Consider the following 27,758-nt stretch of genomic DNA (forward strand, 5'->3'; position numbering starts at 1 on the left):
TTGTTAATCCAAGTTTGATGAGGTGGGTTGAGCATAAGGCCCCATGAATCTCATGAGACCAAAGGCTAACCACTTTTCCAAAATGAACTCACATGAGCACAAAAAGGTCTCCTTGGTGCCACATCAATTGGTAACTTTATGCCTCGAATGAATACGCCCATCTATCCACATCCCCACATGACAACACAATTTATAAAATAAGTTCATGCATTAATCTAGCTCAAGTGCATGCATGACTAAAATTTGCAACCTTCTCTATAACTTCAAAGGGTTTGTTCTCATAGGGCAAAATAGGGCAAAGGGTTGGGCTTTGGCTAGTAGTAGTTGAAATCCAACAATCGCTTATGAATGGGAGTTACTTGTCTCATCTTTTGGCTCGAAATTGCCTAGAGGAAGAAGAGGAGTTGATAGTGTTCTTTCACACGCAAGATGGAATTTGACTTGTAGTTGGGGCCCAAGTGTAACGGAATGTTTTGCCCGCCAACGAGTAAGTTGAACATTAGGTAGGCAAATGTTCGTGAGGTTGGGTTTGCCACTAGAGCACCACTAGAGCTCAACCAATGCTTGAAAACTAGGCTCGCTTGCATGAACCCAACATCATGCATTTAGCTACAAGGTGGGGGACAATCCCTTGCCTCGCAAGGCCAAAGTTGGAGGCATACAAAGTACCTTGGCTTTGGAGTGAAACGATTAAAATTCACTCGAAACCCATTAAAATTTACTTGGAAGTTAGTTGGCAATAGGTTATCAATTTTTGAAAATCTTAGATATGGCAACCACTCCACGAAATGTGGGAAGTTGCAACCCTAGTTGGCAATCCTTTGAAGTGTCCGAATAGGCTCTTGAAACTATAATTTCAACATTGGTCGGGCTGCATAGACCAACACTTTATAGTCCTAGCCCCGATTCTTTCTATTGTGGAAGTAGTGGGTTAGAATCTACCCCATAGACCAACTCTTTATAATCCTAGCGTAGATGCTTTCCATTGTGGAAGTAGTGGGTTCGAATCTACCATAGTGACACCTTAAGAATGTACCCTACTTGCATCTAATTCCTATACCTACTCTTGCATTATTGAAAGAAATCCGTCACAAAAGAGAGTACGAAGTCACGTTACTGGGGTAAATGGCCAGTTGGCAAAAAGTATCTTGCTATAGGTGAACTTAAGTCTTTGAATTTGAAGATTAGTTGTAAATGTCGAGTCCAGCGTGGCCCGACAGCGGTACAAATTGTCTCATCTAGCAGTCAAGTGATTCACCTACTCTCCTATCAATCAATTGTAAAAGCCGTCTCTCTCACTGGAGTCGATGTCTCTCATCATAAGTTTTCTTCACTACAACGAATTATAAGGTGTGAAATAAGTAAGCTTCTTCTATCTGGGGTCGGGACTAGCTAAGAGCAGGGCAGACAGCTAGGCTAAGAGCGGTTCCTGCTGGCGACTTGCAAGTTGCATTACTTATATTATTTGGTTTTTGCATTATTTCAAACACAGTTTCTCTCCACATTCATTGCAGACAACTAGCTAAGAGCCCTCCCACTCACGAGTACCACGGCCCACAGTGGGCCCATACTTCCAAATTAGAGAGGGCTTTTAGCAGGATGCTGTCTCATAGAAACATATTAGTGTATCACTAGATCTTCCTGTCTGAAGTCAAGACTCGGGTGCCTCAACAGGGAGTAGTGGCCTCGACGCTCGTTTGCCAAGTTCGACCTTTTAGAGAGGGCATCAAAGCCCTTCAAAGTTCAAACCTTCTAGAGAAGGCTTTTTAGAATATAGGGTTGCAGGTAAGTTGTTGCAGGTAGGTGGTAAAAAGGCTGGTGGATATCTTGGAATAAGGAGTATCCCCAGTTGGGTTGCCTGAAGTTGTAAAAAGAAAGTTGGATGTAATTATTGACAAAGACAAATATATATTAAATATTTAAAAAAAGGGTTACAAAAGGCCATTATTTTAAAAAAATTCTTTCAATTTTATACATTAACAAATATATTTTGAAGGTCAACCTATTTCAAATTGAAGGTTAGGGTGGGCTTTCAAATTTTAGCCGCGGAGCACTTAGAAGACTAATAATGGCTAGGACCACTTACAAGACTTTGTAGATAATTATTAATGGATGTAAAAGTCACTGCAAGTTCTGCTGAAAATATAATAGCTTCTAGGTGCTCGGGCCGGCCTATAGAGACTCTGTAGATAATTAGTGATGGCTGTAAGTCATTGTAAGTAGTGCAAATTCAGCTGAAAATAGAATGACTTTGGAAGTTAAAGAGCTACTAAGTACTAACAATGAATGTGGAGAGAAACTGTGCTTTAAATGCAAAAGGCAACTAATATAAGTAATGCAAGTTGCCCGTTGCAAAGGTAACTTGGAAGTACCAGGTTCGATTCCCGACTAGACACCCGATAGTTCCCTTGCCTTCACAGTGTAGATGATATGAGGCGTCCTCATGGGGAGTATGTTGCTACCTTCTAGTAGTCTCCAATTTTTTTAAAAAGTAATGCAAGTGGCTGGGAGCAGGCCTTAAATTTGATGCCTAATGTAAGGCTTCATGGAAAAAAAAATGAAGCTTTGGAGTCCACAAATGGGCTTCAAATTGCAACCTTATACAAAATTTTGGGATTCATAATCTCTCTCTCTCTCTCACGCACACACACAACAGATGCATACATGTACTCTTACACTAAACATGCTAGAAAGATATGTAAAATCTCTCAATCTCTCTCTCTCTCTCTCTCTCTCTCACACACACACACTACACGTGCATGCATGTACTCTTACACTAAACATGCTAGAAAGATATGTAAAAATTTGAAGCCTTGCATGAAAAATTGGGCTTCATGGTTGAAGCCTTTAGAATATTGTAGGGCTTCATTTGAAGCCCTGCACAGCCATTGAAGCCCAAAACGGGCTTCAAATTTAAGCACTGGCTGGGAGCCGTGAGGCTGTGTAGTGTGAGAGTGTGAGTCTGTGACCTGCTGATATCAGCTGAAAATTCAACTACTCCCTATTCCGAGACTGTGACCTGCTGATATCAGCTGAAAATTCAACTACTCCCTATTCCGAGACTGCTTGGACCACTACTTTGTGGCTTCTTGGATTGCAAGTAGCGGTGCAATAATTCCTGTGACGTGATACAAGAAGCCAAGTTAAAGGCGATTTCTAGCCATTGGATTCCAATATAATAGCCCAGCCTTTGGCTCAATCAAACCACTCGAGTTGTTTCTATCACAGAGGGGCGATGGAGCATCATCCCTTGGCCTGTTGCAAAACTAGCAAATCTATTATACCACCATCCTTTCTCTGTAGCCTTGTCCTCCTCCTCCTCCTACCTTCCTGTGGTGCGTCCACTTGCCCCAATTGTGGCAACGTCACAGTTCCCTACCCACTCAGCACCTCCAATGCATGTGGTGACCAGCAATACAAAGTGGTGTGCAACATGTCAGAGGGCAAGCTCAGCCTGAATGCAGAATCAGGGAATTATCCCATTATCAGCATAAACCCAAGCTCCCAGAGGCTGGTATTAAGCTCTCCCTCCATAGCTCCCAACTCATGTGCAACCCCAGACCTGCATAGTGGGGGCCTTGTGTTGGATCCAAGCCTTCCCTTTAACGTCACAAGCACCAATTCTATCCTTCTATTGAACTGCTCAGCCGAGCTTCTGGGCTCACCTCTGAATTGCTCATCCAACAATCTCTGCTCACAGTTCCTTGCTCAAGACAGTGAAGGTGAGCCCTGCAAGAGCAAGCTCTGCTGCACTTTCACAGCCGGTGGGTCTTCAACTTCCCACAAGATTGGGATAGGAGATGGAGGTTGTAGTGCCTATGTTAGCATCCTTGGGCTAGATCCCAGCACTCCAGTTAACAAGTGGAGTCAGGGTATTGAGCTTGAATGGGCATCTCCTCTAGAGCCAATTTGCAGCTCTCAAAGCGACTGTGGCAAGCAATCAGTTTGCCAAAAGGACTCTGGAAGCAACACCTCTAGATGCTTGTGCACCCAGGGTTATCAGTGGAGTGGAACCTTGGGAATATGCACAGGTATCTGAGATAGATAGATGTCTTTTTTGGGTATTTTTCAGGTAGAATTGTGTTTACCCTAAGCTGTTTCTAACGGAGATGTGTCTTATGCACGCTCAGATGATGCTTTACTGTGCCCAAACGGTTCGCATTGTGGGAAGAATGGGCATGACGTGCCTCTTATCACAGGTAACCATACCAAATCCAGCAAAGAATTGAAGCGTAATTAATCGTATGGTGTTGCTCAAGGTCAAAAACTATATGCCGTAAACGTTATCCCATGCTTCTTTGTGTTTGTGCAGGCATCGTTGTGGGCATTGTGGCGTGCTGTGTTGTGGCTTCTGTGTTGTCTGCTATTGGGAGACGGAGGAGGCTGGCAAAGGAGGCCAAAGACAAGCTATCAAAGGAGAGGCAGCAGATATTGTCTGAAGGAAATGGAGGGAGGTCGGCAAAGCTGTTCACGAGCCAGGAGATGAAGAAAGCCACCCACAACTTCGCCAAAGAGAGGCTGCTGGGCAGCGGCGGGTTCGGGGACGTTTACAAGGGGGTGTTGGACGACGGCACCGTGGTTGCAGTGAAGAGTGCCAAGGTGGGCAATACCAAAGGGATTGAGCAAGTGCTAAACGAGGTTAGGATCCTCTCACAAGTTAATCACCGAGGCCTAGTCATGCTTTTAGGCTGCTGTGTAGAGACAGAGCAGCCCTTGCTAGTGTATGAGTACATCTCCAACGGCACCCTTTTAGATCATCTGAAAGGTTCCACAGAGGGGTTTCTGGACTGGAGGACGCGTTTGAAGGTGGCGGTGCAGACGGCGGAGGGGTTGGCGTATTTGCACTCTGCGGCGAATCCGCCTATCTATCACAGGGACGTGAAGTCCAGCAACATTCTGCTGGACGGCGAGCTGAATGCGAAGGTGTCGGATTTCGGGCTGTCGAGGCTGGCGCAGGCGGATTTGTCCCACATATCGACGTGCGCGCAGGGGACGCTGGGCTACCTCGACCCCGAGTACTACCGTAACTACCAGCTTACGGCAAAGAGCGACGTGTACAGCTTTGGGGTGGTTCTGCTTGAGCTGGTAACGTCTCAGAGAGCCATCGAGTTTGCAAGGGGCCAGGACGATGTCAACTTGGCCATCTACGTCTCCGGCAAAGCTCAGGAAGGGCGTATCATGGAAGTGGTGGATAAGCATTTGCTAATTCGCCCCTCCAACGCCGGTGGTTTTAGCGATAATGATACGACGGCGTCGTCAACCCCGCTCTTGCCAAATGATTTTCCAGAGCTTGGTGTTGATGGTCATGGTGTTCTGGCAGATTCCGCCTTGGCGCACAGCATCGAGCAGGTAGCTTTCCTGGCCCTCAGCTGCCTCCGCGACAACCGCAGCGACCGCCCCTGTATGAAAGAAGTCGCCGACGAGCTTCGCTCCTCCCTCCATGTGCTCGAAGCCGCCCTGCTCGGCACTGCCGCCGATCTCCAGCTCTACGGTTTCCCGACCGGCTTGGGCAGTATTTCGGCCGCCTCTTTTCCCGTCGACAACAGCTTCGAAACCGCTAGCAGCGGCCTGACCTCCTCATCAACCGTCTCTTCCTCGCCACACGTCTTTCCCAGATAGCCCGCACGATGTACCATAAATTGCTCACAATCCACGTTTCCAACGCTTGTAAGAACTTTCGTCTTCAAAATAAATTGTTTAATGGCCTACCAGATACCAGATCTTGACTAGAGTCTAATTTTATTTTTCAGAGTTTTTCTTTTAATTTCAAAAATCCAGGACGTCCTTTTCTTTTCTTTATCGCGCATTAATTTTCAGAGTTGAAGGCATCGTCAATGTCATGTTCATGTAATAAGTGCCCAGAATCTCTGCTTTTTTAAATTGATTAATTACGAGTTTACTAAGGTGCACTAAGGGTCAGAGTGAACAAAAGAAAACTCCCAACGGTGAACCCTAATTGACGAGCTGTTGAAGCCGGTTTGCTGGCGATGGTTTGCTGCTCGACGGCCTGAGCTCCTTCTCTCTCGCCCCTCTGCAACTGCTGCCCTGCCCAGAGGCTTGCAGCCCCTGCTTCCTTCCTTACTTTCCACAGCCCCCCCCTCAGGTGCATGGAGCCCCTATTCTGCTCAGAGAACAGGAATCCGGCTTTGGGAGTAAGGCTTCTCAGCCTGCAAAGTTCACTCAAGCTGCCTTTCAGCAGTTCTTACAGTGGCCCCCAGCCATGGATGGCAATAGAGAAACCATGCTGAAGTATGAGCAGGTGTTAGAAGACTTCATGGACACCAAAAAACAGCTGGAAGATTCCAGAGCTCGAGTGGAAGAGCAAAATCTGATGTTGCTGCAAAAACAAGTCGAAGAAGAGGCTCAAATCAACAAGCAAGCTCCAGCTAAGGTAATGGACACATCAGGTAAACCCCCTTCCACTAATCCTGTTGTTTGTCTTCCTCCTGAACTGGTTCATTCGTTGGAAACTGATTACACAGCGCGTTGTTTAGTTGGGTTAATGTTTGGGCCAAGACCACCAGTAGATTTCCTTAGGGGGTGGGTCAAAGATAACTGGATTTTCATTGGTATCGAGATTGAGATCATCCAAGCCCTCCCAAATGGATACTACCTCTTTCTATTCAAGGACCCAAATATGGCCCTTAAGGTCCTAGGTTTAGGGCAATGGATGTACAGGAACATCCCATTCTGTTTTTTCAATTGGTCAAAGAACTTTAACCCTCAAGGTCCTAAACCCTCAGCTTGCCCGGTGTGGGTGGAGCTTCCTAACTGTTAACCCATGGCGGACATTGCGACGTACTATATTTTACGTCATTAATTTAAATATTCTGAGTCATGGGCCGGGCTTGTCGGCACCATATGTTAAGGATGAAGGGATTGGGTGATCGCCGCTGAGAGGCGTACCTTGAATATCAGTAGGATAAGGGTTAGGGTCGGTCGGCCATGTATGGGCGCCCAAGTGTGAACGGCCAAGTCACCTATATGAGTCAAATGTAACCCTAAAATCCTCATTCTCATGTGTTGTGAATACAAGAGTGCTCTTGCCTTATCTCTTTGGTTTCCTTCTCCTGCGTGTGAGAGAGAGAGAGAGAGAGTGAGAGAGCGATCGAGCACTGTGTAGCGGCACGGCGGCGGAGAGGCGGTAGAGCGGCGACGGCGGCTCCTCCTTCACGGCTGCGACGCGGGAATCCTTCAAGGCGGCAGTTAAGCGGTGAGTGACACACCTTTTGCATTCTGTTTTGAGCTTGCCTTCCTGGTTGTATGCTTGCAGCCATTTGTGGCTCGCATACGGTGTCCGGCAAGTCCCCAGCTACGACCTGTGCGGCAAAAGCGCACATTTTTGGCGCCGCTGCCGGGGAGTTGCCCTGCACCAAGCTCCAGTTTGCAGCTCGGCTGCTACGTGAAGTTTAATCTACACTGTAGGAAAGCGACTGTGTGTTTGTTGTTAAGGTGTTTCTGTGTTGCATTTCTGTTTCTTTTGTTATATTTTCGCTCCGCGTGTGGGCGTGCGTTCTGTTATCTGGTTTCTGCGTGTGAGAGGGATTTCTGAATCCCTAGATCTGCGCTGTGTGTGCGAATTGCACCGCGGCCAAGGCTGAACCCTAAGGAAACCCTAGAAAACTTATCTCACAAAAAAAAACAGAAAATAAAAAAGAAAAAAATTATAAAAAATAAAAAAGAAAAAAATTAAATTTTATTTTCAAAGAAAGAACCAAACATGTGGAGAGGAAAGATTTTCTAATTGGAGAAAATTTTTTTGAAAAGAAAGAACCCCAATTAACCCACGACCCACGACCCCGACCCCGGCCTCGGTCGCGATCTTTTGATATATATATATAGGAGAGTGAGCCTCCATAGCTTTCTTTCAAGTGAGAGCTTATGGGAAGTTGTGCCCTATATGTAGCCCACTCCCCAAGGAGTAAAGTGAGCATGTCGGATAAAGCCCTCATCCTTTCCTCCACAAGCAAATAGGCTTTTGCCCCTTTCCCCCAAGGGAAACGGACTGTTTTGAGGACTACAGGAGCTCTAGATAGGCGAACACGGTGCTGTAAAGCACACTAGGATCCTTTGAACGATACGCTCGTTTCGAGCTATCACACGCCCTAGTCCAGGTTTGACTGTAAGTAAGGGGGTCAAAAACGGGTTAAAAACAACATAAAAACAAGTAAAAACGAGGTGCGAAACACCTAAGAAACCACTTGTGTGAGTTTCAAGGGTAGTTACCAACGCACGTAGGGTACCCACGTCACATGCATCTACGCTCTGGTCGGGTGCTAGAGCCTGAACCACTAGAAAGCGTTTCAGTCTACGCAGGCTCACACCATCCCTCCACGTTGGCATCTTGGCCTTCGGCTGGAACCCAAGGGAGTGCAACCCAAGATCCACGAATAGTGGATAGTGACTCATCCTCTGACTCAGAAGCCATGGAAGGGCACCCTACCAAGAACCCTGAGGAGACAAGCCAAAACATGCCAGTGTGGGCCCCACAACCCGGATCTAGCATGTTTAGTCGTCTAATAGAGACTTTTAGTAGAGCTACACACTCTGAACATGCGACAAGCGAAGTAAATGAAGAAGGAGGGGTAGTGGATTCGCCATTCACATCTTATGTAGACCCTACCCTCCCAAAGAGTGTCCATGTGGATATTCTACCCACTTCGTTTAATGAGGGCCCTACTGAGCTACCACCTTCTGATACTCTTCCTAAAGTAGAGGTCCCTAGAAGCCAATCCATAAGAAGTGACATTGCGTCCACTTCAAGAGAACCGTTTGGCACACCAAGTCTAGATGGGATATTTCTCAATGAAAATTGGGAATATGATCTACACACAGAGACTCTAACGGACCTATACACGGGTTACACATACCATGTAGGTTGGTTAGAAGTCCTACGATCTACATCTAGCGCCACTAATCTAGAGGAGCAACAACACATGATATGTGATGTTATTCATAGAATTATCCAAATTGAGAGGCAAAATAGGGGAGTGGACCTAGTTTCCACTGGCCCTATGAGGTTTTTGGATACGGGCAAGGCCAAACAACCAACCCTATCACAATTGGAGACTCCCTCGGTGAGTCCCATAGACCCTTCATATGTTGTTTCGCCTGGAGTCTCAATGCAGGTTGAGCCCACGAGTAGTAACTTTAGCTTTCCAACCTTGGCTCAACTTTCCATTAGGGAATCCGCAATGCCTACCCCAATGATGAGCATAGCTGAAAGTGCACCTGTTACCGCTGTAGTTAGTACGACACCGCTACCTAGTGGAACAGTGCCTACAACAGTGCGTGCCAGTGCCTATCGACCCTATGTACCTATCGCTACTCATGCTCAGGTAGCTCCTACGCCTCTTAGTATGCCAATGGCGTATGCTCCACGACCGCCTTATCATAACCATTATCCAAGGGGAGCTAGGCCTAGTCACATATCATATCCTACGTCATTTGCCAACCTACTCAGACCAACGCCAACTCCTATCAGCCAGGCTATCCCAGAAGTGCCTCCACCAACTATGCCTGCTCACCTAGGTGATCTCGCAGCGTTTGCTCAGACGATCGGACGATCTATTGCGGAAAACATGCGGGGTATGCCTGAGAGAGAACCTAGAAGCAAGGCAGTACAAGTGGCTAAGCTCACTCAAAACTTCAGTGGTAACGAGGATGTTAGGAAGCACATTGAAGTCTTTGAGCACGTGTGTGATTCCTTGGAAGAACACAATGAGCTGCATAAGTGTAAAGCCTTAGGCTTAACCTTGAGTGGGAAGACCGGAGATTGGTATCGAAGGGTTGAAGAGCGCACTCACTACCCCACTCTCAAGAGATTGTTCTTGAAAGAATACATACGTGAGGGTGTGCTTTGGGGAGTAGCATCTCAACTCTAAAAAGCTGAACGCGAGGAAGGGGAGTCAGTGAGAGACTTTATAAGTCGATTGAAGCATCTAAATTCTCGTTGCACTCCCGATGAACGCTTCAATAACAACCAACTCCTCGATAGATTCATCCGAGGATTGCGCCACGAGGACATTTACAATGGCCTAGTCATTAGAGGTCTTACAACGTGGGAAGCAGTCACTGCCAATGCAATCCAGTTAGAAGACAACCTTGATGATTGCAGGTAAAAAGGTGTCTTCAGAAACAAAATCCGTTAGCTCGCAAGTATCTGGGCACGAGCCAATGACGGTGAAACCTATTGCCAAGGAGCCCAAGATATCTGAAATGTCTGACCGACCTTACTAAGGCTCTCCAAGAATACTTTAGGGGTAATCGAGCTCCTCAGAATAGCCATATGTACCCAAGAAGAGAGCAACAATGGTGTTCGGTGTGCTTAGGACCACATAGCACAAGTGAATGTCCCACATTTAGAGTCAAATTCAATGGGAATTGCAATGCATGTGGTAAGTATGGCCATCAATCTAAAGATTGCCTAACACTTAAGCGAATGTTGGCAAACCAGGCACCACTAGCTTGGTCAAACACACCTCAAGTACCCGCGCTAATGCTTGCACAACCTATCGAGCAACCGTCACAGCACATAGTTCCAAGGAATCCGAATGTAGTCCAGTCTGTGCCGTTACCACCGCCAGTGCTAGGACCACAACCTCCACATCCAAGGATTACCCCTGTAAACCAGATGGGTTGTGAGTCACATAGTGCATGTGGGGATTATGAAGAGGAGATAGACCCCACTGTTCCATACGGGATTGATACGTTTGAAATGATTCCCCAGTACTACATGGAGGATCATTTCGGGCAAGTTAAGCCTGTATATCAAGCGGCTGCTCTCGCCACAAGGGGGCAAAACCTTAATACCTTGGTGAGGAGACCACCTCTTCAATGCTACGAGTGTGGTGGACCACATCGTGTAGCAGAGTGCCCTAATAGGCTACAGAAGATCTCTACTCAGATGCAACCAAATCAAGGGAGAACATCGGGAATGCCGGTACTTACATGTAATCGTTGTGTTATAGATCATTTGATCGCTCAATGTCCACATAATCCTAATGCACCCAAGATTACGCCATTGAATTTGGTTGAGGTCACCAACCAAGCACGAGGAACCACACCTGTTGTACCCGCGAATGTAGTTACACGGTCAATGCTTCAAAATCAAAACTACATTCTTGAAGAGAGGGATACTGCATCAATCGCTCAGGCAAAGAAAAAGAAAACACGGCGGAAGAGATCGCTTAATGCCACGAGCTCCAAGCCTAGTTCAAAGACTAACATAGGGACAGGAGACGACCCCGTGTATATGAATGATCCTGAAGACGATTCTGATTCAATAGAAACCATGGGGACCAAAGCCACTACCTTAAGGGAGGAACCCACACGGGAGCTCAATGAAGGAGAATCAAGCGAGTACATAAATAAGGGGAAACAGAAGGAAACTTCCTCGGCCCCACAACCAAGTCAGTTAATGCCCTCTCGACCACCCAAACTGACTGAGACTCCCCAAGACAAGCCACGTGGGCCAAAAACCCTCAAGAAAAAGATTGGAACTTACCCAAACCCAGTTGAGGAGATTGAACAAGTGCAACACTTAAGGGATTTGGTGGAAGAAACACAAAGAGAACTGGAGTCAAACCCGAGAAAAATCAAAATTCGAGACACAGTGTTTCCTATGCAAGTTCAGCCTCACAGGAACCATAAACCGTTAGCTATACCTAGTATCATTCGGGAAGAAAGTGAGGATAGGACATCCGGAAGTGGGCAAACACCCTTCTTGCTGGAAAGAATGTTTAGTGAGGGAATGCCTGACCCCATCGAAGAGGAAGTGATTCCATCTTCACCAGTCCCTAGTCAAGGGGCGATGTCTCGAAAAGTACCGTTGAATGTGTCTAAGCTAATGGATTTCATGTCCTCTGAAATCAGAACCACGATCATATCCAAATTATATGGAGATCCTGAGCTATTCTTAGCTCTTCGGGCATTTCTCAATGGAGAACTAAAGGCGGGGCTACCACAATTTGCAAATATGGATAGACCCGACACGCTTCAAGATGAAGGGGAGCATTGGGATCTACAACCCAACCTAGATGAAGATTCGGTCGTTGAAATACCTGTGAACAAGTTGGGACAGTACTTTGAAGGTGACGAATCTAATGCCACCCTCCCCATTACTACCAAGGGATTAACTCTAAAGGGAATCCTTGATGGTGGTGCTGGAGTGAGCATTGTGACTAAAAACTGTTGGGAATCTATGGGAAGGCCTCACCTCGAAGTCACAAACATAGTGGTTAAGATGGCAAACGGAACCATAGCTAAACCTATTGGAATGTTAAGGGACCTTAAGATCAAGGTCCTCGGATACAAGGTAAAACATACCTTCATTGTAATGGATTTCTCCAAGCATCCTATGTCATATCAAATGATCTTAGGACGTCCTTTCATGAGGGAAGCACAAATGGTACATGACTGGTCGAAAAACCATGTCTACCTACAATTCCAGGACTCTGTCATTCGAGTTGATCTTGAGAATGGTCGTGCACATCCTTTAGGAAGCAAGGTTATCATCGATAATCGATCGGATACCACTGTTCATTCTGCCCCATTAAGGTATTGCTATACATGCAAAAAAGAGACTGATGATGGGAAAGATTCTCCTTACATGGATGTCCTACGGGGTATGACTGAGTCGGATAACGTGGATTGGGTACACCTAGCGGCAACCATAGACACATGGGGAAATAGAGGCACAAGTTGGGTAACACCTGAGGGGCAAGATATGCCACCGTTAGTGCCAATAAACATGATAGGTGTTATGCACATGACTCCTGATGGCGAGAACGTGGCAAACTCCACCGACACTGAAAGTAGCGAAGACTCTGACCAATGCAACTCTGAGTATGAATCTCAAGAAGAAACTGACCCTGAGCCTGATGGGAAAAATGAATCAAATATTCACCCAAATGTGGAAGCAATGTGCTCAAGGCCTACGACAGTGGCCTCCTCCAGTTCATCCGAAAGTGAAGATCGACCAAGTGAGTCCGAATCTGATAGAAACAAAAATCAAAAACTTGGTAAGAAGAAAACGAGACATAAGCGCCAACGCTATCGAGCTAATGTACGCACTGTAATAAACAAGGAAAGATCCACTGCAAAATGGCTTAGTTATGTAGGAGCCATTGACGCTCATCGGAAGATAGTGGATAATTGGGGACAATACCTCCAAAGTGTCATGTGGTGTATTCCGCAACCTCATGACGTCGCCCAATTAGAAATCGAAGAGAAGCCAAAACTAAGTCGTACTGCAAGAAGGCGGCAAAACCAAGAGTTGGCTCAACAACAAAAGGAGGCGGAATTAAAAGAAAAAAACCGGGCACAACAAGAACCAGTAGACTTACACCCCGCACCCGAGCATTTCAAATCATTCACCACAGGGGAACGTAAAGTAGTCTACACAAAAGCCCAACGAACGCCTACCAATGGGAGTAGCGGTGTCTACGATGGCCCCGCGGTAGTTAAGGAGATAGACGTAGCAGATCCGGGTGAGGAGTCTAAACCAATTTTTATTGCTCAAGACCTCACCAAGGCGGAAGAAGCTGCACTTACGAAGCTTCTTAAAGAATTCAAGGATATATTTGCTTGGACATATCATGATATGAAGGGTGTTCCACCTTCGGTGGTGCAACACACGATTCCAATGATTAGCACTGCTAAACCAGTCCAGCAACGTCCCTACCCAATGAATTCTAAGTACGCAAAGATTGTACAAGAGGAAATTGAAAAGCTGGTAAAATGTGGATTCATATACCCAATTGAGCACTCAGAATGGGTTTCTCCGATAGTCATCGTGCCAAAGAAGAATGGGAAACTCAGAGTGTGCGTTGATCTCAAAAAGGTTAATGCAGCCACCAGAAGGGATCATTACCCCTTGCCATATTCTGAACATGTGCTTGAAAGAGTGGCAGGCAAGGAGGCATATAGCTTTTTAGATGGGTACTCGGGTTACAATCAGATCACAATTGCAGACGAGGACCAAGCTAAAACAGCATTTATCACGGAGTTTGGAGTGTTTGCCTTTCGCGTCATGGCTTTTGGCCTGACCAATGCACCTGCAACATTCCAACGATTGATAAACACGGCCTTTAAGGAATATCTAAGGGACTTCTGTGAAGCTTTCTTAGACGATCTTTGTGTTCATTCCTCTTGGGATGAGCACTTGATGTGTTTACGAAAAATATTTGAAAGGTGTAGGTTATATCGCATCTCCTTGAATCCTTTCAAATGCCAATTCTGGGTTAAACACGGAGTTATCTTAGGGCATATAGTGTCCAAAAATGGGATTTCCACTGACGAGAGTAAAATCAAGGTCATTCTGGAATTACCCCCACCCACCAACTACAAGGGATTCCAACGCTTTATGGGCCACGTTGGTTATTATCGAAGGTTTATTCTCTTCTTCGTCGAGATAGCTCGACCATTGTATAAGCTTCTCATCGAGTTTATTTGGACCGAAGAATGTGACCGTGCCTACGAGCTATTAAAGAAGGCCTTGGCGAGTGCTCCAATCTTGAGAATGCCTAACTGGGATTTACTCTTCCATGTGCATATTGATGCATCAAACTTTGCTATTGGGTGTGTGTTAACTCAACCTGGAGAACACAAGCTAGACTACCCCATTAGCTTTGCCAGTCTCGCCAGTTGAACGATGCTGAGATGAACTACACCACTACGGAGCGAGAAGGGTTGGCAATGATATATGCAGTAAGGAAATTTCGTTATTACCTCCTTGCCACCAAGTTTGTTTTCTATGTGGATCATCAAGCATTGTTGTATCTGGTAAACAAACCCTGCTCCACAGGAAGAATCACACGATGGCTATTGATTCTTCTTGAGTTTGATTTCACGGTTGTTGTGAGACCTGGCAAGAAACATGTTATGGCTGATCATTTGTCTCGCATACCCAATGGTGAGGCTCCTACAGGGGTTGATGATGACTTACCTGACACTTCCCTGTTCATGGTGGAGACAATGCCTGAATGGAGTGAGAAGATTGTTAACTTTTTGGTTAATGGCTTTCCACCCAAGGAGCTTCGTAAAGATCTAGCTCGAAAGCTGATCAAAGAATGCGAACCCTATTGCCTGATAGCCGGGACTCTTTATAAAAGAGGAAAGGATGACGTTCTTAGGCGTTGTGCCCGAGAGCATGAGTATCTATACATTTTACAAGAGGCACATATGGGCGTAGCCGGTGGTCACTTCTCAGGAGACTTAACTGCGCGAAAGATCTTACAATCAGGGTATTGGTGGCCCACTATGTTCCAAGACGCATCACTCTTTGTGAAGGGTTGCGATGAATGCCAACGATATAAGAAACCCCAGAGGAAAGATCAGATGCCCCTACATCCAATCAAAGTAAACCAACCATTTGAAAAGTGGGGTTTAGACTTTGTAGGTCCAATTAGCCCAGCGGCCCGAAACACACAATCTCGCTATATTATTGTGGCCACTGACTATATGACCAAATGGGCTGAAGCGAAAGCGACACGTAAGGCAGATGCAAGGACAACAGCCAAGTTCCTCTTTGAAAATATAATCACACGATTCGGTTGTCCTTTTGAACTTGTGAGCGACAATGGTACGCATTTTATAAATGAAGTGATTAAGGAGCTCACAACAAATTTCATGATATCTCATCATAAATCTACTCCTTACTATCCGCAAGCGAATGGCCAAGCCGAGAGTACCAACAAGACTTTAATCTCTATTTTGACAAAGAGAGTTGAAGCTCATCGCACGGATTGGGATCTAAAGCTCACGACAGCTTTATGGGCCTATCGTACTGCGTACAAAGTGGCTATTAATTGCACACCATTCAAAATGGTATATGGCCAAGAAGGAGTCATGCCGTGGGAATTTGTCATTCCAAGTCTTCGTGTTGCTACTCAAGAGGGTTGGGATGGTAATCCCTTAGCAGAACGTCTGTATATCCTTGAGCGGCTAAACGAAGAAAGACAATTGGCTGTATACAATGCCCTTGTGGAGAAGGATAGAAGGAAAAAATGGTTTGATCGCCATCTAAAGGACAAGGACATCAAGGTTGGGGATAAAGTCCTGATGTATGGAGTGCGAAACGAAAAGAAGAAGCTCAAATATGCTGGCAAGGGACCATATAGAGTATGTGAAATTACCCCGCAAGGTACCATCAGAGTGGAGACTCTCAACGGAGTTGAAACCATTGGATTTCTTAATGGGAGTAAATTCAAACGATACTATGACCCCCTGAGCCAAGAGGAGTTACATGCAATCCATCAAAAGAAGGCAGCTAAAGAACAAGCTGAGCTTAAAAAGATACAAGCGAGAGTTGAAGCCAAAGAACGTCAACAGCATGCTAGGCGACAACGAGAAGCCAACTTGGGAATTACGCAAGTATTTTTCGAGGAAGCACAGGAGGATGCACTGGAATCTGACCCACCTCTAAGATACCCAATTGAGTTACAGAGTCCTTATGGGGAGGTGCTGTATAATGCATTATTGGATACAGGAGCTCAACATAATTTGCTATCATATGGCGTGTGGTGTCAACTGGGAAAACCACCTTTATCCAAGAGTTCTATCCAAGTTCAAGGAATCAACAAGAAGAAAACCCCTGTCTCAGGAATTCTGCACACTCCGGTTGCTTATGACAAGGGAACCATAATTCAAAGCTTTTTGGTTATGCCTGCTGGTACCATGGAAGGGACTGTAATCTTAGGGCGCAAATGGATGATGGCCACCAACAAGTGCAATATCGATTGGGCAACCAGACAAGTCACAACGCAAGAACCAACACTAGGTCTGCTGACCGCTCAAAATCCCGCACCTAAGTCATCCACTCAAATATTAGATAATGAAAAATCACAAAGTCCAGTGGCAAAACCATCTTCGATTGTAGGCCACCCCTCTAACGCTTCAATGCCAAGAGTGGAAACAGGCAAGGTGGTCCCTAAAGCCTCGCTTACTATGCCAAGGAGTACATACAAATGGGTCCCCAAAGCTTCGTTAACAGCTACTTCCCCTGCTCAATCTCGTTCAGCCACCAAGAAGCCTCGTAAAAGGAAAGCAGCTACCCACCCGAGAAAGGGCAATGTAACATGGCGATGGACCCCTAAAAAGTTATTAGTAGCCCAAGGGTACTACGAGGGAAATGACCAGATTTGGGTCCCTAAACATAAGCTGAATCCCTCTACATCACCTGTAAAACCTTGCAAACCAATTGTTGCCACCCCAACGACAATTCAAGATCGTGGTAAGGGAAAGGTAATAGAGTGCTCCGCACCACTTCTTCCAGAGTTAGTTTGGATTCCCAAACGATATCAATCATTACCACCTAGCTCAGGAAGGGGGGAGCCACATGAAGCTTCTAGCTCCTCATGCCAGGCACACACTCATATAGAAGTTTCTACATGCTCTACACCTACTCTTGTCAACACCCAACAAAAAATCGATGAGTCTACGTCTCCCCTGGTATCGTCGGAAACCATTTTCTCCATTCGTCAATGGGAGCGTACACTACCATCTTTGCAATTGGATGTGGCCACAAGGGTCATAAAAAGCTATCTGCCCACATCACAACCTATGACCCGCTGGACAAATTGGTTCCAAGAGGCTGCAACATCATTGCAAATAATATGATCTACCCAAGGAAAGGGGGAGCATGTACTCACGCTCGAAATTCTATTGCTTCCTCCTTAACCTTCTCCCCTGACCATGTAATTGCCAAATTCAAGGGGATGTATATATATAGCTTTATACGCAGAAGAGAAAAGAAAAGAAAAGCAAAAAATAGTAAAAAGCGCAAGAGCACGTTAAAAACAGAAATATCCGTATATACAATCAAGAATTGGATTGACCTGTCATAAACCTACTGATGCTATATCTGTGTTTGCAGATATGGCAGATGCACGAACATCATACACTTCATCCACTCCTACCTTTGGTGAGAGGTATCATCTATACCTTTCTCAGATATTTCACATGTGCTATCCTGTTATTGAAACTGAATGGGATCATATAGATGTACTAGCCAGAGAAGAAAATGTTGAAGAATTAGAATGGCTAATTCGCCTATTGACCATGACTGACCCCTACTCCGTAGAGGACATATCCCCGATAGCCCAATGCTTTCCTTTTCCACAAGATGACTATCCTCGCATGGTTACATTTTTGATGAGTTTATGTGGATGGGAAAATGAAAATGAAATATCTGACAATGATGAATGGATGGATGAAACTCATGGCACTACTGAGGTTGACTTTATTTGTTTGGATGATGCCGATAGAGGCTTAGCCTTAGGGCTAGAGCCAGGACTCTACAACATCCTCTTACCGTATCCTCAGTAGTAGTGTGGTGGCTGGTAGGTAGGTTAGCGTTTCCAAGTTTTTTCTAGTTTAGATTCCTTAAACAAGTCTTGAAATTTTCACACTGATGTGCCTCTCGAGGTATAGTGCTTGTTAGTTGATTGTACAGGTTGAAAAGTTTGAGGTGGGTTCGCTTTCAAGTCCTGAGACTGCCGCAACGTTCATCAAAATATATCTACATCAAATTGCAAGCTGTCTCGTCAAATCAAGGAGATCTCCAATTATAGGTGTAATTCTTCCATACCCACTCTCTTTCGTTTTTACTGTTCAATCAATTGCATAAACTATAATGCATATCCACATGGAAATTGTCAATGTACTACTTAGTTTTTGAAGTTGCTTGCATGCTAGTGTAAATCATTAATGAGCTTAACTTTATTGGAAATATTCCTAGGCAGCATGACGTCTTTAGTTAACCTTGGAATACGATTGTCTTAGGTCTAGGGTCAAACCATCTTAATGTTTGACACCTGGCCATGTGTGTGTTGACCTCTAGGACATAGCTATTACCCCTTTGTCGAAAGGATGCAAGACATTATAGTTTAGGAGCAAAGATCAAAAGAAATAGATTTTTTTTAAAAAAAAGCCTACAATAAATGGCAATACAAGTCTATGATGTGCTTTAATGTTGGCCTATCGCCTTATTGATACTTGGTAGGCGAGGAGTATTCTACTCCAGACCGATGCCTTGGTTGGTAGGGGGTAGCCTTGCCTAAAGTGAGCTAATAGATTCCTGGATAATGCCTTGTGTTAAACATGGTACCAGGATCGATGTTAGTTTTGCCTTAGGAAGGTCGCCATTGTGTGTAAAAATTGTCACGTGCAAAAAAAAAAAAAAGGAAAGCAAAAAGCTCCTGTAACTCTGATGTTTCTTGTTTCCCTAGGCTTGTGGTATTAACTTGTTCTTAGAGTAGACACAGTGTGGTCATGTGTTTATTTATTAAGCTTGGTTATTTTCCTTGACTTAGGCCACTTATAACCCTTGATTAACCTTTGACACCTTGCTTACTCTTGATTTACTTTCAATAATTTTAAACTCCTGTTAATTTGCTACACTAGCTCATTCATGTGACCCTTAAACTAAGTTCTCATAGCAACATCCATTGTGGTCTAATATGCTTGAAATTATACACTTTATATCTTTTGAATTCCAGCATACCTTCACTCTACTTCCCTGTTTTGCAGATGGTCTACCACAACAACCCTCTCGAGCTTACCATACCATAGCTGCCGAGGACGGAATCTACATCAGGAAGGGGGGCATGTTAACCCATGGTGGCGGACATTGCGACGTACTATATTTTACGTCATTAATTTAAATATTCTGAGTCATGGGCCGGGCTTGTCGGCACCATATGTTAAGGATGAAGGGATTGGGTGATCGCCGATGAGAGGCGCACCTTGGATATCAGTAGGATAAGGGTTAGGGTCGGCCGGCCATGTATGGGCACCCAAGTGTGAACGGCCAAGTCACCTATATGAGTCAAATGTAACCCTAAAATCCTCATTCTCATGTGTTGTGAATACAAGAGTGCTCTTGCCTTATCTCTTTGGTTTCCTTCTCCTGCGTGTGAGAGAGAGAGAGAGAGAGTGAGAGAGCGATCGAGCACTGTGTAGCGGCACGGCGGCGGAGAGGCGGTAGAGCGGCGACGGCGGCTCCTCCTTCACGGCTGCGACGTGGGAATCCTTCAAGGCGGCAGTTAAGCGGTGAGTGACACACCTTTTGCATTCTGTTTTGAGCTTGCCTTCCTGGTTGTATGCTTGCAGCCATTTGTGGCTCGCATACGGTGTCCGGCAAGTCCCCAGCTACAACCTGTGCGGCAAAAGCGCACACTAACCTGCCCTTCTACTTGTACCCGTGTGGCTAAAAAAAATTGTCTCCCCTATAGGAAAAGTTCTAGGCATGAGACCCAAGAATGATTACAACCCGGCTTGGCATCCTCAGGTCCTTGTGGAAGTGGATCTAGATAGGCCCCTTATTGATGAGATTGAAATCAATTGCGGTGAGTACAACATCCAGCAAAGCATTCTATACAAACACCTACCCAACGCATGCTTCCATTGTGGAAAGCAAGGACATGTTATCAGAGAGTGTCCTTCAAAATGCCCCAATTTGAATGCCGCTAGTGCCCCTAATCTTCCCCTAGCCATCAACCAAGCTCAGCATACTGGAATGAATAAAAATACTACGGTGCCTTCTCCCCTTGTTTCCTCTACATCAAAAGAAAAGGGAGAAAAGTTTACTGTGTCCAATACGAAGAAGACCTTTAGACAGAATAGGGCGGGAAACCAGAGGGCATTTGCCAACTCCTTTGTCTTATTAGATAGCATATCTGACCCGGATGATTCGGTTGGCTCCCAAGAGATCAGTCAATCCACGCCGTTGGATAGATCTAGAATTCTGGCCGAAACTAATCAAATGGACCATGACCAAGTGCTCCTGTCCCGCACTATGACAGCTGGCCCGTTGGGAGATGAGCAACATAGGGTTGAGCAGTCTCTGTCTGATACAGAAAATGGCTTGCCCAAAGAAATGAAGATAGTCAAGGAATTGAAAAGAGTGCATGCTCAGGTGGGTTCCACCACACCTCAAGCTACTTCCAAAGTGGTACCTAAAAAGGTCAACTCCCAGAAAAAGAGCAAATGAGATGCACCACTTTGAATGTCAAGGGGTTGACTGACCTGTCAAAAGTCCAACTTGTGAAACAATGGCTAAGGAAACAAGGAAGATTTGACTTTATAGCTCTAACGGAAGTCAAAGTTAGCGGAGATGAGCTTGAAAAAAGGCTGCTCAACATCTCTAAAGAGCACATCTGGATCTACACAGCACACTGTCAGGGATCTGGAGGAGTGGCGGTGGGGATGCATGTGGACCATCAGAATGATCTGAAAGACGTGAGGATTGATACGTTTGATCAATGGGCTGCATTTGAAATGACAACCTTCTCCTTCATTGGGATTTATGTTGGAGGTCCTCAGGTGAGCAGAATCAAAACTTGGGGCACTCTGAGAAGCGTCCCGGATCCTATCATTCTAATGGGAGACTTCAATATGGTAGAATCCAGAAATGATAGATTAAGAGGGTTGGGACAAGTCATTAAAGGGGCAGAGCTCCTAGCTTGGCAGCGCACTACGGATCACTTTGAGCTATGTGACGTGGGGAATAGGGGAGACTTCACGTGGCAGAACTATGCCCATGGGGAATTGACCAGGAAAGCAAGATTGGATAGAGGATACATTAGCAAAACCCTCGGGAACTCCAACATCAGATGTGAATGTAGAACTGACATTTCTACTTGCCTCTCTGATCATTACCCCATGATATTAGTGTTGGACAACCATGACAAAAAGGTCTCTAATGGTTCCACACGGATCCTGCCCTGTTCAAAATGCCTATTGTTCAGGAGGAAGTCAAAAGAATCTGGACTGAATTCTTCAGCTGTGGCATTACCCCGGCGAGGGCTTGGAGTCTGGCCATCAAATCCACCCAAGCTCTTTTGATCTGCATTAGGAAAGAGGTAACCAGAATCAGGAAAAACAGAAGAGATCTGCTATATCTGAAACTAAAAGAACTGGAAACTGCAGCCAATAAGGAAGATGCGGCTATTCAAGAAGCCATTCTTGGCACAAGGGCTAAAATTAGGAGAGAAGAGGAGGTAACCCAGAAGCAAGCCCTTCTTTTCTTTAGAGATTGGTGGGCTGGAAAAGCTGACCTTCCCACGCCTGAGATGTTCAAAATGCTAAAAGTTAAACAATGTAAGGATGCAATCCCTACACTGCATGATCCCAACTATCTGGATAGCACCTCTAAGGAAGGGAAAAGATCAAGAGTCTTCCAGCACTTTAACAATATATTTAGTAAAGGGGGAGGGGTGACCAATGACCAACTCAAATGCATAGCTCTCATAGGGCAGGCCAGGAAGCCAACCATACCGGACACACTTGCTAAAGAGCTAGAAAACAATATCTCCAAGGAAGAGATTGGCAAGGCCATAGACTGCCTAAAGGTGAGGAAAAGCCCGGGGATTGATGGCATGCCCGCTGAATTCTACAAGACGTTCAAGGATCTCTTGCTGTCTCCCTTACTGGCGGTGTGGCAGGAGGCTGTCTCTTTCGGGGCGTTGCCTCGCCCGATCAATGAAGGGTGGAATGACTTGAGCAATTGGAGACCGTGTTAAATTATGCCTACAAAATATTTGCCAAGGCCCTTGCACTGAGACTGTCTAGTCATCTAAAGAATTGGATTAGACAAGAGCAGAAGGGATTCATCAAAGGAAGGTACATTCTGGATGCCATTATCACCTTGTGGGAGGGTATGGAGTATGTAGAAGAATCTGAACAGGACTACATCTACATCTTCTTCAAAATTGACTTTGACAAAGCCTATGATAGGCTCAATTGGCATTATGTTCTAGAATCCCTTAAACACATGGGTGCAGGTCAGCACTTCATCCAGATGGTGAGTACTCTTTTTGGGAATGCTACGGCTAGGGTGAACGTTAATGGTGTGCTCTCTGATGCGTTCTCCCTGACCAAATCTATCAGACAAGGCTGCCCACTAGCACCCCTCCTCTATGCTATTGCTGCAGATGGTCTGAACTGGCTGATTAAAGAGAGGATGGACAAAGGGGAAATGATTGGTATCTCTCTGCCCAACAATAAACAGCTATGCACCCAAATGTTTGCTGATGATACTAATGCCATGGTTGCCAATATTGAGATAAGCATAAAGTGCTTTTAGGAGTGCTTGGACATTTACTGCAGGGCTTTTGGATCAGGTATTCATTAACCATAAAAAAACAGGTATCAGGTTCCTTATTGACAAGCCGCCTGATTGGCTGATTCAAGCTGGCTGATTCAAGCTGGCTGCAAAGTCCTGGAAGAGGGAGTAATTTTCAGATTATTGGGCATTCCCATGGGATTCAAGGTCACCTTGAAGCAAAGATGGATGTGGGTGCGAAACAAGGTGGAAGAGAAACTTACCAGATGGCAGAAAATGCATCTAAACTTGGGGGGTAGAAAGATGGTAATTAACCACTTCATTATCCCATCTATCATCTACTTTCTTAGCTGCTGGAGATTGCCAGACTCTGATCTACTGCAGTTCATAAGGCTTTGCAGGAACTATCTATGGGAGGGGGGGCCCCTGGATTAGGAAAATCCCTAAAGTCAGGTGGGAATGGTGCTGTTTAGATACAGGTAAAGGGGGCCTTGGAATCAAAGACGTGTTCAATCTGGCTAATAGAATGGCTGCCAAGTGGGTGCTGAGAAGCTTTCTCTACCCCTCTGAAGACTGGGCCTGGTTGATCACTAGGAAGCTGGAACAATTCCAACTTAAACAATTCCCCAAGTGGAAGAAGTTCCCCCGCTCACAATTATGGTGAGCAAATACTTGGTGAAACCACCAATTGGTCCATTCACTTTGGTCTGCCTGGAATGCTATCAAGACTGACCTTATCCTGTCTAAGAAGCCTAGCTACACATGGGGGGTACACGGGAGAGACTCTATCTGGTGGCCAAGCATTCCCCTTTCCCCAATTGATAAGGCCCAAGCTGAAGCGGCTTTGAGATTGCACAGGAAAGGAATATGCTGTTGGTGGGATATTTGGGACAGAGACATCAATGCTTGGATGTTGAGAGCTGATCTGATCAGAGATTATAATGTCTCATATGCAGTCCTTTCACAAAGTTCACCTTGACCTTGCCTCTCCCAACTGTAGCACACTTGTAAGGGAGATATTTTTTAAAACCCATCTATCTCCTTGCCTTGCCATCAGCTTTGTAGACATCTGAGAGTCATTCATCATCTCATGGTTAATAGACAACAAGAGAATATCCTTTGGTCACTAGAATCCTCTCTTGTGGCCACCAAACTTGATGGCCCTACCTCTTCTATCTTTTACTCTTATAGATGCTTTGTTATCTACAAAAGGTAGAGAGATGGAGATTGTGATCAGGTTGTAAACGAGAGAGAGAGAGAGAGAGAGAGAGAGAGAGCAAGGATGGGGAGTGTTAACCACTTCGCAAGTTAACATGGTTTCACTCGCTTGACCTATCGAAAGACGCTTGGCCATCTTAGAAGAGGGGTATGCGGGTAAGATGGCCAAGCACATTGTTGAAATTAGTAGCTTAGAAGCATGCAAAATTAACAAAAAACAAGAAAAAAAAATTAAATCACTTGTTTAACCATCATTAGTTAGAATTAGGAACCTTAATCATCCCCCATCAAGTCTAAGAGACTTTGAAAAATGTCAAAACTTGGCCAAACCACCTCTCAGATAGGAGATGTGAGTCCACTATCATTCGTAAAAATTTGTGAGCATGAGTAATAACTAACAAGAAAACCTAGTATTGTACCATTAAACCTAGTAGTGAGACGTGAGATGTAAGTCCACAAAAAGCGTGAGACCTAAGACATGAGGCGTGATTCCACTAGGCCTTATACGTGAGTCGTGAGTCGTGAATCTAGCTCACCAAACCAATGTGAGTAATTTCATTAAAAAAATATGTGAGAGGTGAGCCGTGAGTCCTTCTAGCCATGAAACATGAGAGGTGAGACATGAGGCGTGAGTCCAGCCACTAGTTGTGAGATGTGACACACGAGTCAATTTATATAAAATCTATGAGATGAGCCAACTAGCTATAAGACATGCACCCACAACTTCATGTGAGCCAACTAGCTATAAGACATGCACCCACAACTTCATGTGAGCCAAGTGGCTCTGAATTTGGGTGGTGAGACATGAGAGGTGTGAGATGTGAATCAACTAGGAATGATGTGTCAACCAGCCAAAAAAAATATTCATTAAATCCATAAAAAAACTCAAACTAACAAAAAAAACTTATTTTTTACAACTTGGGAAAATATACCTTTAGACCTACTTTAGGAAGCACTAGTATAGACCATTTCACTAGAGCAGAGGGTTTCACTCTTGATGTAATTCGATCTAGAATTATTGTTGTGGAAATTGAAAAGATACAGGGGGGAAGAGAGCTTGAGCTCTTGCAAGCACATACACACACTCACAAAACCCTAATAGAGAACACACAAGGTGAGAGGCTGAAACTCTTCTTCTTCTCTACTCAACACTCAACACACCATATACAAGAATAAGAGTACACATAATATGAAAGGTACTCAACCAATACATACACGGGTTCTCTATAGTGTGAACCCGACTAAATGAGCTGGCGCTATAACTATGCCAGTCTCTAGAATGGCTGTCACACAGCCTGTCATCCCACTGGCCGCATATCTCCCATGATCTCACCAACCATGCCAGTGGTGTAAGTGTGGGGCCTATCCCCCAGGCGGGTCATCAGTGGCCACCGCCTCACTAGACGAGCTCGATATCTCAATACTCCCCCTCGAGCTCAACTCCATCTCATGTACACCAAGCGAAGCCCTGAATCTGCGGAGCTTCTCTGTACCCAATGCTTTGGTGAAGATGTCAGCTACCTGATCCTCTGTGCTGACATAAACAAGGTCAAGGTCTCCTGCCAAGACCTTCTCTCTGACGAAGTGGTAGTGGACCTCTATGTGCTTCGTACGAGCATGAAAGACTGGGTTCCTGGCCAACTGTATACTGCTAATGTTGTCACAGAAAATGACAACTTGTCTATCCACTGATAGACCCAAATCTGCAAGTAGCTTTCTCAACCAAGCTACCTCACATGCTGCCATAGCAGCTCCTCTGTACTCGACCTCTATACTGGATAGAGCAACCGTAGGCTGCTTCTTGCTGCTCCAAGTCACAGCAGCACTCCCCAAAGAAAACATGAATCCACTGGTAGATCGTCTATCTGAGATACTACCAGCCCAATCAGCATCTGTGTACCCATGTACACATATCTCTGTCCCAGTCTCATAGAATAGTCCACAATGCAAAGTAGACTTCACATACCTCAGTATGCGTCTCACTGTATCCAAATGCGATTTCCGTGGAACCTGCATAAACTGACTCACCAACCCAACAACATAGCTCAAATCTGATCTGGTGATCGTCATGTAGATCAAACTTCCTACTATGCGCCTATACATAGTAGGATCCTCCAAGATCTCTCCTGAATCTGCACTCAACTTGCCATTCTGATCCAATGGCACAGAAATAGGCTTACAGCCTGTCATACCATACTTGGACAATATGTCCAAGCCATACTGTCTCTGCAGTAATCCAATACCATGTGGTGACCTAATCACCTCAATGCCCAAGAAATATCTGAGCTGTCCCAGATCCTTCATCTCGAACTTCTGTCTAAGCAAGATCTTTACATCAAAGATCTCTGCATCATGGTCCCCCGTAATGATCAAGTCATCTACATAGATGACAACAAGCACAACTCCTCTATCACCATGTCTCACATACAATGAGAAATCTGCATTGGGCTACATGAAAGCCAATAGTGACAAGATATTCAGAAATCTTGTCAAACCATGCTCTTGGTGCTTGCTTTAAGCCATACAAGGCTTTCTTCAACCTGCAAACATGCTCGGGGTGACCCACATCCTCATAACCAGGTGGCTGCAACATATACACCTCTTCTTGCAAATCCCCATGCAAGAATGCATTCTTTACATCCATCTGATGTAAAGACCATTGCTTTGACGCAGCCACTGCTATCACAACTCTCACCGTTGCCATCTTGGCAACTGGGCTGAAAGTTTCCTCATAATCAATCCCATATGTCTGCGCATATCCTTTGGCTACCAATCTAGCCTTGTACCTGTTTATGCTTCCATCACTGTTATGTTTAACTTTGTACACCCACTTGCATCCAATGGCTTTCTTGCCTTCAGGCAATTGCACTAAATCCCAAGTCTCATTTCCATATAGTGCATCCATCTCCTCGTCCATAGCTTTCTCCCAACACACATTTCCAACAGCCTCATCAATGCATGTAGGCTCAACAACCTGCACAACCTTTGCCATATATGCATAGTGATGTGCCACATAACCATCATAAGTAAACCTCTGCACATGGTTCTTCACTCTACCAGATCTTCGCAGCTTTTCATTCATGGCTTCCATAGCCTTCTTTACACCAGGTGTTCTCATAGCTGGGATCCTAAGCTCCTCATCAAGGCTCATATCTGAGCCACTAGACTCTCCATCAACATGAGAATGCCCTGCAGAAATGTCAGGCATACCAAGGGGCTCAACCACTTTCTCTTTTCCTTTACGTGATGTAGTAATCACATTTGCAGGACTGGTATTATGACGCAGCCTGCCACTCCATGGTCTATCAACAGACCCACTAGATGAGGACTCTCTTGGTCCACTCAAAGACTGTGATTGCTGACCTGCATTCTGTGCAACCACACTTCCACTCACATCAGCCCCAACAGCTTCTTTTTCAGCAGCATACCAGCTGCTCATCTCATCAAAGACAACATCCCTGCTTACCCTCAACTC

The 27,758-nt window shown here is 45.2% G+C and overlaps 1 protein-coding gene across 1 annotated transcript; it reads left to right on the plus strand.

Moving 5' to 3' along the window:
* Positions 1 to 3,127: 3,127 nt before the first annotated feature.
* On the plus strand, positions 3,128 to 5,711 carry LOC147630851 (wall-associated receptor kinase-like 20). The gene is made up of 3 exons (XM_086809225.1): positions 3,128 to 4,031; positions 4,131 to 4,199; positions 4,313 to 5,711. Exons 1-3 carry the CDS (start codon positions 3,236 to 3,238, stop codon positions 5,617 to 5,619), a joined length of 2,172 nt encoding a protein of 723 aa, XP_086665351.1. The 5' UTR covers positions 3,128 to 3,235; the 3' UTR covers positions 5,620 to 5,711.
* Positions 5,712 to 27,758: the final 22,047 nt, after the last annotated feature.

The sequence above is a fragment of the Cibotium barometz genome, chromosome 15 (assembly GCF_041138505.1).
Source record: "Cibotium barometz isolate CiBa-2024 chromosome 15, ASM4113850v1, whole genome shotgun sequence".
Classification (NCBI taxonomy): domain Eukaryota; kingdom Viridiplantae; phylum Streptophyta; class Polypodiopsida; order Cyatheales; family Cibotiaceae; genus Cibotium; species Cibotium barometz.

Coding starts and splice junctions, on each gene's coding strand:
- LOC147630851 (XM_086809225.1), top strand. CDS start 3,236: ATGGAGCATCATCCCTTGGCCTGTTGCAAAACTAGCAAATCTATTATA. Junction 4,032..4,130: donor AACCTTGGGAATATGCACAG/GTATCTGAGATA, acceptor ATGCACGCTCAG/ATGATGCTTTACTGTGCCCA. Junction 4,200..4,312: donor TGACGTGCCTCTTATCACAG/GTAACCATACCA, acceptor GTGTTTGTGCAG/GCATCGTTGTGGGCATTGTG.